The sequence below is a fragment of the Bidens hawaiensis genome, unplaced genomic scaffold (assembly GCF_021521415.1).
Source record: "Bidens hawaiensis isolate Kalapana, Puna unplaced genomic scaffold, B.hawaiensis_p1.1 tig00016041_1, whole genome shotgun sequence".
In the NCBI taxonomy this organism is placed as follows: Eukaryota; Viridiplantae; Streptophyta; class Magnoliopsida; order Asterales; family Asteraceae; genus Bidens; species Bidens hawaiensis.
In genome coordinates this window covers 93,114-106,588 of record NW_027492454.1, presented here as the reverse complement: position 1 = coordinate 106,588, position 13,475 = coordinate 93,114, and the positions used below count along the sequence as shown (strand labels likewise).

The 13,475-nt window shown below is 36.3% G+C and overlaps 1 protein-coding gene and 2 pseudogenes across 4 annotated transcripts; 2 read left to right on the top strand and 1 right to left on the bottom strand.

The window, feature by feature from the left end:
* The first annotated feature begins 453 nt into the window (after positions 1–453).
* On the top strand, positions 454–3,094 carry LOC143550419 (protein CURVATURE THYLAKOID 1A, chloroplastic-like; annotated as a pseudogene). The gene is made up of 5 exons (XR_013138324.1): positions 454–667; positions 1,735–1,829; positions 1,916–2,023; positions 2,135–2,206; positions 2,849–3,094. The product of XR_013138324.1 is annotated as a protein CURVATURE THYLAKOID 1A, chloroplastic-like (transcript).
* Positions 3,095–3,904: 810 nt separating this feature from the next.
* LOC143550417 (uncharacterized) lies at positions 3,905–6,411 on the top strand. 2 transcript variants are annotated; one of them, XM_077041062.1, is made up of 2 exons: positions 3,905–4,697; positions 6,241–6,411. In XM_077041062.1, the coding sequence occupies exon 1, from the start codon at positions 3,940–3,942 to the stop codon at positions 4,687–4,689; it is 750 nt and encodes a 249-aa protein (XP_076897177.1). In that variant the 5' UTR covers positions 3,905–3,939; the 3' UTR covers positions 4,690–4,697; positions 6,241–6,411. The 2 variants fall into 2 exon arrangements, with proteins under 2 accessions (XP_076897177.1, XP_076897178.1); XM_077041063.1 differs by having other exon boundaries at positions 3,905–4,692; positions 6,241–6,387.
* Positions 6,412–7,098: 687 nt separating this feature from the next.
* Positions 7,099–13,132, bottom strand: LOC143550442 (BTB/POZ domain-containing protein POB1-like; annotated as a pseudogene). Its single transcript, XR_013138329.1, has 8 exons — positions 12,787–13,132; positions 9,333–9,400; positions 9,112–9,116; positions 8,907–9,028; positions 8,691–8,812; positions 8,536–8,599; positions 8,177–8,453; positions 7,099–8,096 (listed from the first exon to the last, which is right to left on the bottom strand). The product of XR_013138329.1 is annotated as a BTB/POZ domain-containing protein POB1-like (transcript).
* Between the last annotated feature and the right edge of the window lie 343 nt (positions 13,133–13,475).

The following is a 13,475-nucleotide window of genomic DNA, read 5'->3' as shown; positions in this document are numbered from 1 at the left end:
GTCAACTCAAGCTCAGCTATACACTGTGAAATTAATGCATAGGAGTTCAAAAGAGTTAAAACTTAAAAGCACACCGAACTCATTAAGGTTCAACAAACCTAAACAATCATCCTATACAAGGCTCAAACTCATAATGACAACCAAACAAACTTTATATGATGCACAACCTTTTTATCGATCAGATCTCTAATAACTCGTGAGTGACTAATGCACAAGGAAGCCCATGAAGCCCAAATAACCGAAACCATATTTTTTAACACTCATGGCCCAGTATATATAGCCCAAACCAAGTATATTCTATAATTCTGTTGAATCTATTCTATATTTCTTTCAAGTATGAACCTTTCAAACGTGGATTAAGAAGATAAACAACCAACCAATCAAAAACCTCTATTCCTCCACGTGTCACTACAAAATCTTCACTTTTAATTTTATAATAACAATAATAAAAACTTAACAAAACAAAAACAAGCTCGGAATAGATTAGACTTTGTGCGGATAGCATTTGCAATGGCGTCGACGGTGTATGCGGCGGCTAATTCAACCTACATGGCGGCTACTGCCGTCATGTTACCACGTATTCCGACCAGACCCACAACCACCCGTTGCTCTGGCTTGCCTTCACTCCCTGCTCGCTCGTTTTAGACTTCTGTTAAGCGGGTTTCAGGTAGTTTGTTTCTTTCAGGCATTTCGTCGAACACTTGATGTGTGTCAACAGTTTGGTTGAGTTAATGTTTAGGTTGTTGCTAAGAACGTGTATAAAGGTTCTGGGTGCTTAGTTATTCATAATTCATGTGTTTAATAGTAAAAAAATTTCTTTTGTTTGTTTGTTTCAAGCATTTCGTCGAACACTTGGTGTGTGTGAAGGTTTTGGTTGAGTTAATGGTTAAGTTGTTGATAAGAGCGAATATGGAGATTCTGGGGTTTGAGTAATCCGTAATTCAAGTGTTTAACCAGAGAGCTTACGTTTAAAAAAATAATTTTTGGTAGTATGTTTCTTTCAGGCATTTTGTCGAACACTTGGTGTGTGTGAATAGTTTGGATAAGTTAATGGTTAGGTTGTTGATAAGAACATGTATAAAGGTTTTGGTTGCTTGAGTTATCCATAATTTAAGTGTTTAACCAGAGAATTTAGTTTTAACATGTTCTAGCTTTTCGTCGAACACTTGGAGTGTATGCGAATATTTTGGTTGAGTTAATGGTTAGGTTGTTTATAAGAACGTGTATAAAGATTTTTTTGGGCGTGGGTTATTCATAATTCAAGTGTTTTGCCGGAGGATTTAGTTGTAAAAATTTTCCATTTGTTTGTTTGTTTGTTTCAAACGGTTTGTCGAACACTTGGTGTGTGCGTGAAGATTTTGGTTAAGTAAATGCTTGGCTTGTTGATAAGAACAGGCAGAAATATTTTGGGGCTCGAGTATATTTATTCAAAATAAGTATAGTTTTTCAAATACTAGATTTTGACCCGTTTTTGACCAATTTCTGACCGATTTTAGAGACCGGTTTGGTGAAATCAAATTGGTCGTCCTTTGATTTATTATTAATCGGGCCTAAGCGTGATCTTTATAACACAGCCAATTTGTATGTTTGGGAACTAGATTTTTCATGAGCTTCCTATGATTTTAAAACGATCAAATCCTTTTCTTTGTTTCCCAAATTAGGCTAATTTTGCATTTTGGGTAATAAATAATAATCCTAGTTTATATCTCATTTCTGTTTCGTGTTGCACACCAGGTTCAAAAAGGTCAAATCTTTTCCAGATAAAGGTCTCAGAAGACGCGTCATCCGCCCCAGATGCTAACGAGTTGTTCAATGACCTTAAAGAAAAGGTAAACATGATTCTAAAAGTCTAAAACATTCAAACATTTATGTTTCATATCTTAATGTTCTTTTATTTTTTGTTTATTATTTGCAGTGGGATGCAGTTGAGAACAAATCCACCGTCATAATCTATGGCGGAGGTGCAATTGTTGCAGTTTGGCTATCCTCGATCGTTGTTGGTGCAATCAACTCCGTGCCATTGGTAAGTAGTAGCATAAGTTTGAATGTTTGATACTATTGTAAAAAACATATTTTAGCAATTTTAATATCTTTTCTGATTTTTTTTTTTTTTTTGGTTTTATAAAATTTTCAGCTTCCGAAGATCATGGAGTTGGTAGGACTCGGTTATAGTGGATGGTTTGTCTACTGATATTTGCTCTTCAAGGTACGAAATAAAAGATTAAAAATATTGCAAGATGTTTTTCTGGTAATGGTTATACGGTCCGGTCTTGACTAGGGGTGTGCAAGAAACCGAAAAAACCAATCTGAAACCGAAAAAACTGAACCGAAACTAAAACTGACGGTTTGGTTTTATGTTTTTGTAAAAACCGAACCGAACCGAATTCCTAAATTTTTGTTTATTAATATTTTATATTAAGTAATTTATAAGAATCTAAAAATATGTAACTCAATTATTTTTGGTTTAATGTATAATAGTCTGTTATTTTAAAATTAATAAAATTATTTATAACTAAATTCATTATTTTTGCCAACTTTTTTTCGGCCTAACTTTTTCAAGATCAAATGGCATAAACCGCAATAAACCGAAACCGAACTGAAACCAAAACCGAAAAACCATAACCTATGGTTTCAAATACTCTAAAAACCGAAGTTTTGGTTTTCGGTTCAATTTAACCAAAAACCTCACCGAACCGCACCACGCACACCCCTTGTCCAGACTTTGACCGGGCTAGGCTTTGTTGCGTAGAGCGTTGACCAGTCTGTTGACTGGGCCCCGGCTCTTAAGTTCACATACAGTTAGTATAGATAGCGAATGACTGATGGTGTCATGTTTTTTGTGCTACAGTCGAGCAGAAAAGAGCTAGCCACAGACATCGAGTCCATAAAGAAGAAGATTGCAGGCTCCGAATAGATGGTCGTTGTTTCAGTCTATAATCCTACATTTACTTTGTTTGTTGAACTCGACTTCAAGTGTTTTTTTCTCATAAAATTTATGTACAAGAAGCATATATGGTCTTGTAATGTAGTATAGTATCTTATATGTGGAATTTGCCAAGCTTAAGTAAACCAAGCCCGGGTTGGTTCGTTTTCATGATGAATCCACGAACACATTTACCTAAACGGCTAGCGTTTGTGTCAACATGACGGGTTTGCAAATCGACTTGCTTAAGCCGTTTTTCCGTTAATGTTTATGTGCCGTAAATGAAACTTGATGTGTGATTTTGACTACAGTTTTAAAGTTGAAAGAGAGACTGATATGATATTGTTTAGTAAAATGGTAATAGTTTTATGTATGATTGGTTGTAATTTGTAAACATGTAATTTGTAAAGATGTTGGGTTTAATACATTGTGTTTGTCATAACGAGTGGATATTTATGTTGTGTTCGAGTTAATATGTTTGACTCGGTTTTGAAAACAAAAATGGGCTTTAAAATCTTTAACTATAATGCATCAATAACTTGTACATTATAATCTATATCATGGAATTGAATAAGTTTAATATCGTAACGTTAACAAAAATAAGCACGTGACAATGGTAGGCTCGTTTTTTTTTAAGGCAAAATATATTTAAAGATATGGAAGAAATAAGAATTTTAAATTAAAATCGTTAAATATTTGGTAAAGATGAAGGGGTATATTTGCTGACATGCGAGTAAAGAATTTACATTACGAGTTAAAAAAAATATATTACATTTAAATTTAACAATGTACTTTTTTTTCTAAGAATACTCAAGATCCGATTAACACAATCCGAAAAAACTCGAACCCGAATTACCCGAACCTGAAGAAACCGCGAGTGATTTGAGTTGGCTTTCGAGTCTTGATTTAAAACTTTGAAACCCGAATAACCCGTAAAAGATTCCATATTTTCAAATTGACCTCCTTCCTCTTCACCATTTCATTCACAAAACCCTAACCCCATCCAACCAACCACCATGAACCGCCTCACAACCACCACCAAACTCCAAACTCTAACCCTAACTCACCAAATCCTCCAACGCCGTACCGTCAGCGGCACGGCCAAAGGCAAAGGCAAGCTCAAGGACGGCAAAACCCTAACCCGGTCCAAAATCACCATCAAAAAAGGCCAGCAACAGAAACCGGATCCATCGGATTCAAAATCCGGCCCGAGAAGAAGCCAATTAGAAGTATTAATCGACGGTTGCTTGCAAGCCAAGGCACCCGTACGTCACTTAACCCCCAAAGAACGTGCACGAGAAGCCGAACGAGAGAAAATGGGATTAATATCCGAAGACCGAAAACTAGAAATCACTAATTTCAAAAAAAATATAAAAAAAAATAGTAATAATGATAATGATAATAAGTTAGGGTTAATTGGACCGGAAGGATTGGATTTGATAACATTAGGAGTAGTCGATGGCGATAAGGTCCCGAAATATGAACTTACGGTTGAGGATGGGAGGAAGTTGGCTAAGGAGTATAGTAGGATATTAATGAGGAAGCATAGGGCGAGGCAGGCGGCGGAGACGGCGTTGTTGAAGTGTAAGAAGGAGGCGATCCAGGCGTTGCCGGATGAGTTGAGGGAGAAGGCGTTGGTGCCGGATATGACGCCGTTTCCGGTTAATCGGTTTATGGCGACGCTGACACCGCCGATTGAAGGGTATATTGAGAAGGTGAAGGAGGCGGCGAAGAGGCAGAGTTCGATTCAAGCCAAGCTTCGATGAGCGGTGAGGTTAGGATATGTGCTTTATTGAATATTGATTATTGAGCTTATTTGTAATGGAAATGCATAGGGTTGTAAACGAACTGAACGGATCAGAATGAAAGTTTTTCGTGTTCGTTTATTAAGGAAATGAACGTTTGGTTTGTTTATAAAGAATGCGTATCTAGTTTGTGTTAGATGATCAAGAATATGTTATTACTTATTAGTCGATCTTTGATCTTTATGATTTGTTAACCATTAATATTTTGTTTGGGTTGTAAACGAATCGGGTTGGTCGACCGGTTATAAAAATAGGTTTATAAGTAACTGGTTTGGGTTTCAAATGGTTAGGAGGAAAAATATGCGAACCTATCACGTCGATTCGTTTCGGCTTATAAACTGATTTATGAATGAAAACCGACTTTTTTTGCCTGTTTTTCAAATCACTTTGGGTCCAAAGCCAGTTTCAGTGAATGTGACTATTAACTGGTATACGAACCTGCGAATTGGGTTGGGTTTAAACCAGTTTTTTTTAAGTGGGCCGGGTCAGAGACCGGTTTCTTTGTTGAATATGGAATTTTTATAATAGTGGCATTGATTTGTGGTTTTTGTTGAATATGGATTTTTGAACTTGGTTTAAATAGAAATGCATAGGGTTGTAAGCGAACAGAATTCGTTCATTAAGGAAATGAACTTGTTTGTGAACGGTTCACGAGCACAAACGAATTGGTTTGTTTACAGCAAATGAAAATCTAGTTTGTGTTAGATGATCAAGAACTTGTTATTAGCCGATCTTTGATCTCTTGAGTCTTTATGATTTGTTAAATATTGATTAGTTTGTTGAATATGGATTCATGAACTTGATTTTAGAGATGTACGAAACTGGTTTGGATTCATGAGTCTTAATAAGCCGAATTGAGTTGGCCGACAGGTTATAAAAATCGGTTTGTAAATAACTGGTTCGGGTTTAAAATGGGTTAGGGGGGAAATAAGCAAGCCTATTAAATGAATTGGTTTCGGGTTATAAACCGGTTTAGGGAAAAATCGTTTTTTTTTTTTGCATTTTTACAAATCAGGTTGGGTCCAAACCGGTTCCAGTGAATGCCACTACACGAACTGCGGATTGGGTCGGGTTTTGCCCAAACCAGTTCTTTTAAAGTGGGACGAGTCAGAAACCAGTTTCGTTGTTGAATGTGGGTTTTTGATAATAATGGCATAGATTTGTGTTTTTTGTTGAATGTGGATTTTTGAACTTGATTTTAATAGAAATGCGTGGGGTTATAAACGAACAGAAACAAACCAAACAAGGCCTTGTTTATGTTCGACCTCTTCTATTGGGCGAGCAAATGGTTCACGAATACTTAACCAAGCGAAGGTTCTTCTTTGTTTCCGTGTTCGTGTTCGTGTTCGCTCATTAATGAAGTGAACTTGTTTGTGAACGGTTTATGAACACAAACGAACTTCCAGCCTTGGTTCGCTTACAGCAAATGCACATCTAGTTTGTGTTGGATGATCAGGAACTTGTTATTATCCTATCTTTGGTGTTTACGAGTCTTTCTTTTGATTGATGCAGGTTTATTCATGGTATCAACTTTTGGGTGTTTGCAGTTGCAGCCGTATGGTGTCGGCTGGTATGCTTTTAGTTTGTTAGATCTCATCACCCATTCAATAAATGACCTTCAGTTTTGTTGATGAAAATTTGTTTGAACATTGATCAATGATTGTATCATCTCATCTTATTGTTTGGGATAATATTATTATTTTGGGATAATGTTAACATGGTTGGCATGTTGGTGATAATATTTTGTCATTATTAAGTTTACTGGTCTAGTATTATTCTAAACATCATGTAACAGTAAATTTAATAGTTATTGTGACTACTCTGAGGCATGTGTTGCTACAGAATTCTTTGTCACCAAGGTTATAACAGCGCAAGAAAAGTTCGATTTTTTCTTATTGTAGAGATGTACGAAAAACCAAACAGTAGGTGTAAACCGGATTGTAACCTCATAGCTTGAAACCAGTCAAACCTGAATGAATTGATCAAAACCCAGTCTACGAACCTGATCCTTGACTTACTTCAAACCGTTTCCTACTCAAATCAGTTCGGAAATTTGGTTTTCTGCACCCATAAAGACTGTTAACATACAAGAACTGTCTACCTTCTACACTCTACAGTGTGTCACTGTTTAGTGACCGGTTAAACTGCTAAAAGTGCTAAACTAGTTGGACGATCTGTTTAAACCCAACTAATTAGTCGATCAATTTATAGTCTAAAAATGAGGTTTGACGATTTGGTTAACTGTTAAAACTTGAATTCAGGTGTGTAAACCCACCGAATACTTGGTTACATATACAGAATTTAGTTTGCAAAAAAGTTATTAAACCATCTAAGCCCGTTTTTGTCGGTTTTACAGGTTGCGCAATTTGATCTAAATATGTAAAAAGTTCGATTTGAGCGAATATTATAAGACAGTAAATTATAAATACATGCATATTAAGGTTCATAATACCAATTTACATTTCCTCTTTTATCTTTTCAAAGCACACAAGTTTTGATTCAGTTCTCAGATCACAACATTTGAAGTAAGAAATATTAATTAACTACTATATTTTTAATGCCTGATGGTAAGCTCGGCCCGAAGATGAAGGATGCCATTGATGAAGTAAAGACTATCCTCAGCCATAAACGAGGTCCATGGGATCGCAAACAAGTTTCTGTAACCAACCGCCTTTCCACCCGTAAACGTATAATTCCCTTTATACTTGCTAATATATTCTTCAGTCGGCTTAGACCGAGCTGAAAACTCGTAGTCAACCGCAAAAGTCACCGACCCTTTTTCCTGCATCCCTAAGAACAGCCCGAAACAATGAAACGAGCTTTGTTGGTCCATGTTACAATGAGCTTATAAGAAAAACCCTTGACCGCCTAAATGGAACGCTTGAGAGTAGACCCGGCCTGACGGGAACAAATTCTCGCACTCTTCGCGTTTCAGATCTAGGTACACTACACACTGCTGACGTGGCTGTTCGAACTCCACAACCTTAACGGGGCGGTACTTGTAGGCCCGTTCGATAAACCGGCGATTTGGGTGAGGGTTTTCGTCAGCGGCTAGGGTGCGTTGTCGGTGTGGGGCCTCGGCTTTGAAGAAGAGGGCTTCCACCACCACTTTTTGTGCAAACTTGTGGTCGAAGTCGTTGCATGCCATGACTTTTCTGAGCTTTCTGCAGGTCATGTGGGGGAACCGGATGAGCTGAGCCAGACGTGTGGCTAGGATCTCACGGCGTTCTTCTATTTTAGGGTACTGAAGTCTGGACCATTTGAGTACAAAATCATAAACCGCGTCTTCTGATGCCACTTGGAGATCATCACTTGCTAGAATTGCTTCCACTCCAGCAAGAGGCAAGTTGAGAACCTCATCTTGAAACCTGATATTATTATATCGAAAATTAAAAACTGAAAACTAATGGTTCTTTTCTTAAATAAACGTAAAATGAGATGAGCTTACTTGGTGATATCTTTGTAACGGACAGCAAGAAACTGTTTTGCTGCATCAGTCAACGGTTGAACGGCTTCCGCCATTAAAACGCTAGATGGAAGATCAAGATAAAGTAGTGCGGAATCGGGCGTCATATCCAGATTTCTCAATGCACGGCTGCAATATCTCATGCAAGAAGCCACCTCAAACTTATCAGCAGCCATTAATACATCCAGCAAAGCAGGAGCAGTTGTCACGGTTAAGGTATTGCTATACATAAAGTTGAGTTCCATAAGTGCAGCTTCCTCTGTTCCAAAAAAAGGGTGAGAAATCTGAAGAATCTTAACAGTTTTAGGTATAGAACGCTCGAAATAAAATGAAATATGTACCTGATGCATTGATACGCAATGTTACATGTCGTTGCTCTGACTCCCTCATACCATTAGAGAAAAGCTGCATTGGAGATAAATGGAAATGAATATTGTAAATTAAAGAATTTTAATGACAGAGAAAAGTATACTCATTTGGAAATTGGGAATTTTACCTTGTAAAAGAATGGACTTTTTGCTGCCAAAATTGGAGAGCTAATGTGTAGAGTTTTTACTCTCACGACTGTTGTACACTCCATGCTCCAGTTTGAATCAAGGTCGTTCGCACCTTCATCTCCTGTAAAGTGGAATAGAAGAACACACTTTTAACATATTTACAGAAACACAAGATAAAAAATTATTTACAGAAACAATAGGAAAAACTATCAAACCTGATGGTGGTTCTTCAATCATTGCTGCGGTCTCCTCATCCTGATTTTCAGTGTCCAAGTCATCAGGAATGTTATCAGGCTGATTCAGAATTTGTTCTTCTGGACCCACGGCAGACATACAGCTGTGAACACCAAATTTCAAGGTCAATGAATGCGTTTTTGTTCAAATTAACCAAACCATAGCCATCTCAAATAAGCATCAAGCAAAGCCTAAATAAGTACAGAAAAAAACTGTTTTTTTTCTGTGTGCTTGTTAGTTGTTATGAGAAGCTGAAACTCAGAAATCAACTCCTGACAAGTGACAAAGCATACTTTTGTAACATTCTATTGTTCTTCAAAGATAACTAAACTCGATCAATAAATGCATGCAAAAAGATGCTAATGTTTGGACTCCAATCCTCCTACACTAGTAAAGAGACATGCAACTTGTGGAAGACACTCATTCAATAAGAAACATGACTTCCACCAGAAAAGAGTCAAGTATAACCATGATTCTGCAATTAATGACCACATTACAGAACATGTCAGCAGTAATTTGCCCATACAAGTGAGAACAAAAAACAGGAAATATCATATTCCCATCCCGACCCTTACCACCCGTTCCAAAGCTTTTATAAATGGCAAACTTTCTTAAAATCCTCCCCCTTTCTCCTCAGTCCTCCCTATCACCAGATTACTTCCACTGTCTGTCCTATTTATTATTATGCTTTGTTTAATCTAGATTCTAGAAGGCTGGCCCTAAACCATGCGTACTCTCCCAACAGAGCCGGCTGGCCCAACCATACATGAGATGATCCATTTAGTGGATTAAATAACTAGAACCCTGCTATTTATATTATATAAACTGTTTTAAGAATAGAATCTTAGAAAAACTAATCACTGAACGAGAGTAAACTATATACCCCTCAAGCTTTTATGCTACAAAAAGTTTTTCTAGATACCAACACTTCTCACTTCCTCCTGTTTTCCACCTAGAATATTCTTTTTCATTCCACACGATGGCAATCAAATTGGCAGCAGCACCAAGAATAACATTCACAAGAAGCCAAAGGCAGCGTAAAAGAGTAATCCTTTGTGTATACTGATGTACATATGTACCGATTAAACTTGCTATCATCAGACTAAGAAATGACCTATGCAGTGTGTCATATATGCCCTAAATTAAAAATCTAAAAAGACAACTATCTCAAGGAAACAGACATGTGCAGTATCCCTATAGCACTAGTTATTAGACAATTGCAATCTTCATATGAATCATATCAACCAACAACCACCAAATTGAACATGTTAAAAAATATCAAGCAAATAGCTTGAGGTATACTCTTTTAAGTAACTTGGTAATAACAAGTTCCATTATGCAAACTATATTTTTCAGGTTACTTTAATTTCAATTTAATAAAATATCATGTCAAATCCTCCAATGGCTGGAAGTAAACCTATATTCATATAGTGACCTAAGAAATAAACAGAAAAGGGTACATATATAAGATTTTAAGTACTATTTACTAACTGTTACCAACATGTCAGTTCATTCATGTCAAACAACTTACGAGCTATGACACTAAATGTCTTAACTCTTAAGTTCAGTTCCCCACCAGCAACATTTTTCTCTCACATCTAACTTCCATATCAAATAATACATGTGAACATGATAACTCAACGTCTAATCACTTAATACTGTCAAAAAGGAGCTTCACACTTTCACAGTTCCTAACAAAATAATCATCAAATTCTTCACATCTTATCGTATTCTCCAATTTCACAAACAGTTATCTAAATCATATACAACATCAATAGCGAAAGCAAGCATCCCTACAGCACTTCTCATTAGACATCTGCAATCTTCATATCAAGCAACAACCATCAAACTGAAAATGTTAATGAATATGCTCTGTCAACATATCATTAAGCAAATAGCTCAAGGATGAAAATAACTTGTTCCGTTATGCAAACTATTAATTATATTTATCAATGATTTTCTCATTTTCAGATATTATGTCAAATCCTCAAATAACTAGAAAATAAACCTATATTCATGTAGAAACCTAAGATGGAGACAGAAGAGGCTAAACAGACAAAAAAATATATATATATATATAATAAAGTGATGTTCACTAATTATTACCATCATACCAGTTTCATTCATGCCAAACACTTATGACACTGTCAGTCTGTCTCAGTCTGTCACACTGTATGTCTTAAGTTCAGCTCCCCACCAGTAACATTTTTCTATCACATCTGACTCTTATAACAAATATATGTGATCATACATGATAGATTGATAACTCAATGCTTAATCACTAAAAAAAATTCCTATTTCCTAACATAAAAACAATCATCAAATACTTCACATTTCATCCTAACTATCAGCATCATATCAGTTCATTCATGTCAAACAACTTACCAGCAACATCTTTCTATTGCATCTCACTATTATACCAAATAAACATGATAACTCGATGTCTAATCATAAAGCAAGCTGCACAGTTACTTTAAAATAGCTTCTAACATAATAACAATCACCAAATTCTTCAGTTCTTCACATCTAACACTATTCTCCTAATTTCATAAACAGTTCTTCAAATTATGTACGGCATCAATAGACAACAATCAATTAATCAACTAATAAACCTCTAATTAACAAAATTCCAAACTATAACCAAACAATATACCATTCTCTCGTTTAATATCCTCTCTCATTCGCTTCCGACTCTAAACATGATAACTCAATGTTTAATTCACTTAATAAACCATAAAACAAGCTTCACAGTCGCTTAAAACAGCTTCCTAACATAATAACAACCATCAAACACTTCACATCTAACACTATTCTCCTAATTTCAGAAACAGTTCTTAAAATCATGTACCACATCAATAAAAACAACAATCAATCAATAAATTAACTAATAGACCTCTAATTAGGCTTGTTTGCAAGAGAGAAGAAGCAGCTTCAACGATGCAATCAGACCTGTGAGAGTAAGCATGAGAAGCCAGTCTGTCTGCAATTGAGTTGCTAACAAACTCTCAAACAATAAACAAACAATATACCATTCTCTTGTTTAATATCCTCTCTCATTCACTTCCGATTCCTCCCCCAATCAGCTAAACTAGTTCAGTAGTTCGGCTCCATGTTTCAATCACATCACACTTCCACACCAAATAAACAAGATAACTCAATGTCTAAATTCTAATCACTTACCAAATCACAAAATAAGTTTCACAGTCACTTAAAACAACTTCCTAACACAAAAACAATCATCAAACTCTCCACATCTCAAACTCTTACACTATCCACCTAATTTCACAAACACTTCTTCAAGTCAAGCACACCATCAATATCAAAAGCAAGTAAACAACAGCAATCAATCAATAAACCTCCACTAATTAACAAAACCTCAAACTATAAACAACAATATACGGTATATCTCATAAGCTCAGCTCACATCTGACTCTTAAATATCATATATATGCGAACACACATGATAACTCAATGTCTAATCACTTAATAAATCAAAAATAAGCTTCACAATCACTTAAAATATACTCCTAGCATAATAACAATCATCAAATTCTTCACATCTTACAGTATTCTCATACGCCGAGCCCTAGCTTTAAAAATAAAGCTCGAAGCCTCGAAATGAGCCGAGCTCGAGCTCGGTGTAAGTTAAACTATTCTATACATAAAATTATAATTGAAGAAAAATATATAAAAATTTAATTAATAAATAGTAGTCGAGCCGAGCTCGAGCTTGAAATTGAAAATCTACTCGCAAGGCGACCTCTAGCTTTGAAAACAGAACACCGAACGAGCTCCGTGTAAGTTAAACGAGCCTAAATCAATCAATTAATCAATCAACTAAAATATAAACAAACAATATACCATTCTCTCGCTTAATATCCTCTAGCCTACGCTTCCGATTTCTCGCCCAATCAGCTAAACTAGTGCAGCCTTCACCGTCAGGTCTAGTCTCGTCATCCTCCGTAGACTCTGAAACAATCTCAATTCGAAGTATCCGATCCGAGAAGTTGCTGTCGTTGAACGCGAATCCGAAGTCGCCGTCGCCGCCGGAAGGAGTGTACTCCGATGACTCCATTATTGCCGTTCTCGGATCGAATAGATCCAGATTCGAATCACGCATGGTGTATTAGTTTGATTTTGATTTTAATTTGAAACCCTAGGTTTTTTGGTTAGCTGATGAAAGTTGAAATGTGTGTGTGTGTGTGAGGTCGTCAAGACAGAAGACTGTTTGGTGTGTATTTGTAGTATGTAGTTAATTTTTTGAATTTAAAATTGTTATTACTATATATTGTATATGTAATCAGCGTGTCCAAAATACCCAAACCAGATTAACCCGACCTGACCCGAACTCGAACAAGTAAATTCGGGTCAGGTTAAATCGGGTCAAAAAGTATTAATCGGGTTATTCAGGTCAGCCCGAATTGTTAATAGGGTCGGGTTTCGGGTTCATTTTTGGGAAAAAGTCGGTTTCGGGTTAACCCGAATAACCCGATTAGTAGCGATACTTAACTTTATATACAATGATTAAAAGGTGAAATAAGCACTATAAA

What these genes read in the sequence shown, in the direction of transcription:
- LOC143550417 (XM_077041062.1), top strand. Translation starts at nt 3,940, where the DNA reads ATGAACCGCCTCACAACCACCACCAAACTCCAAACTCTAACCCTAACT.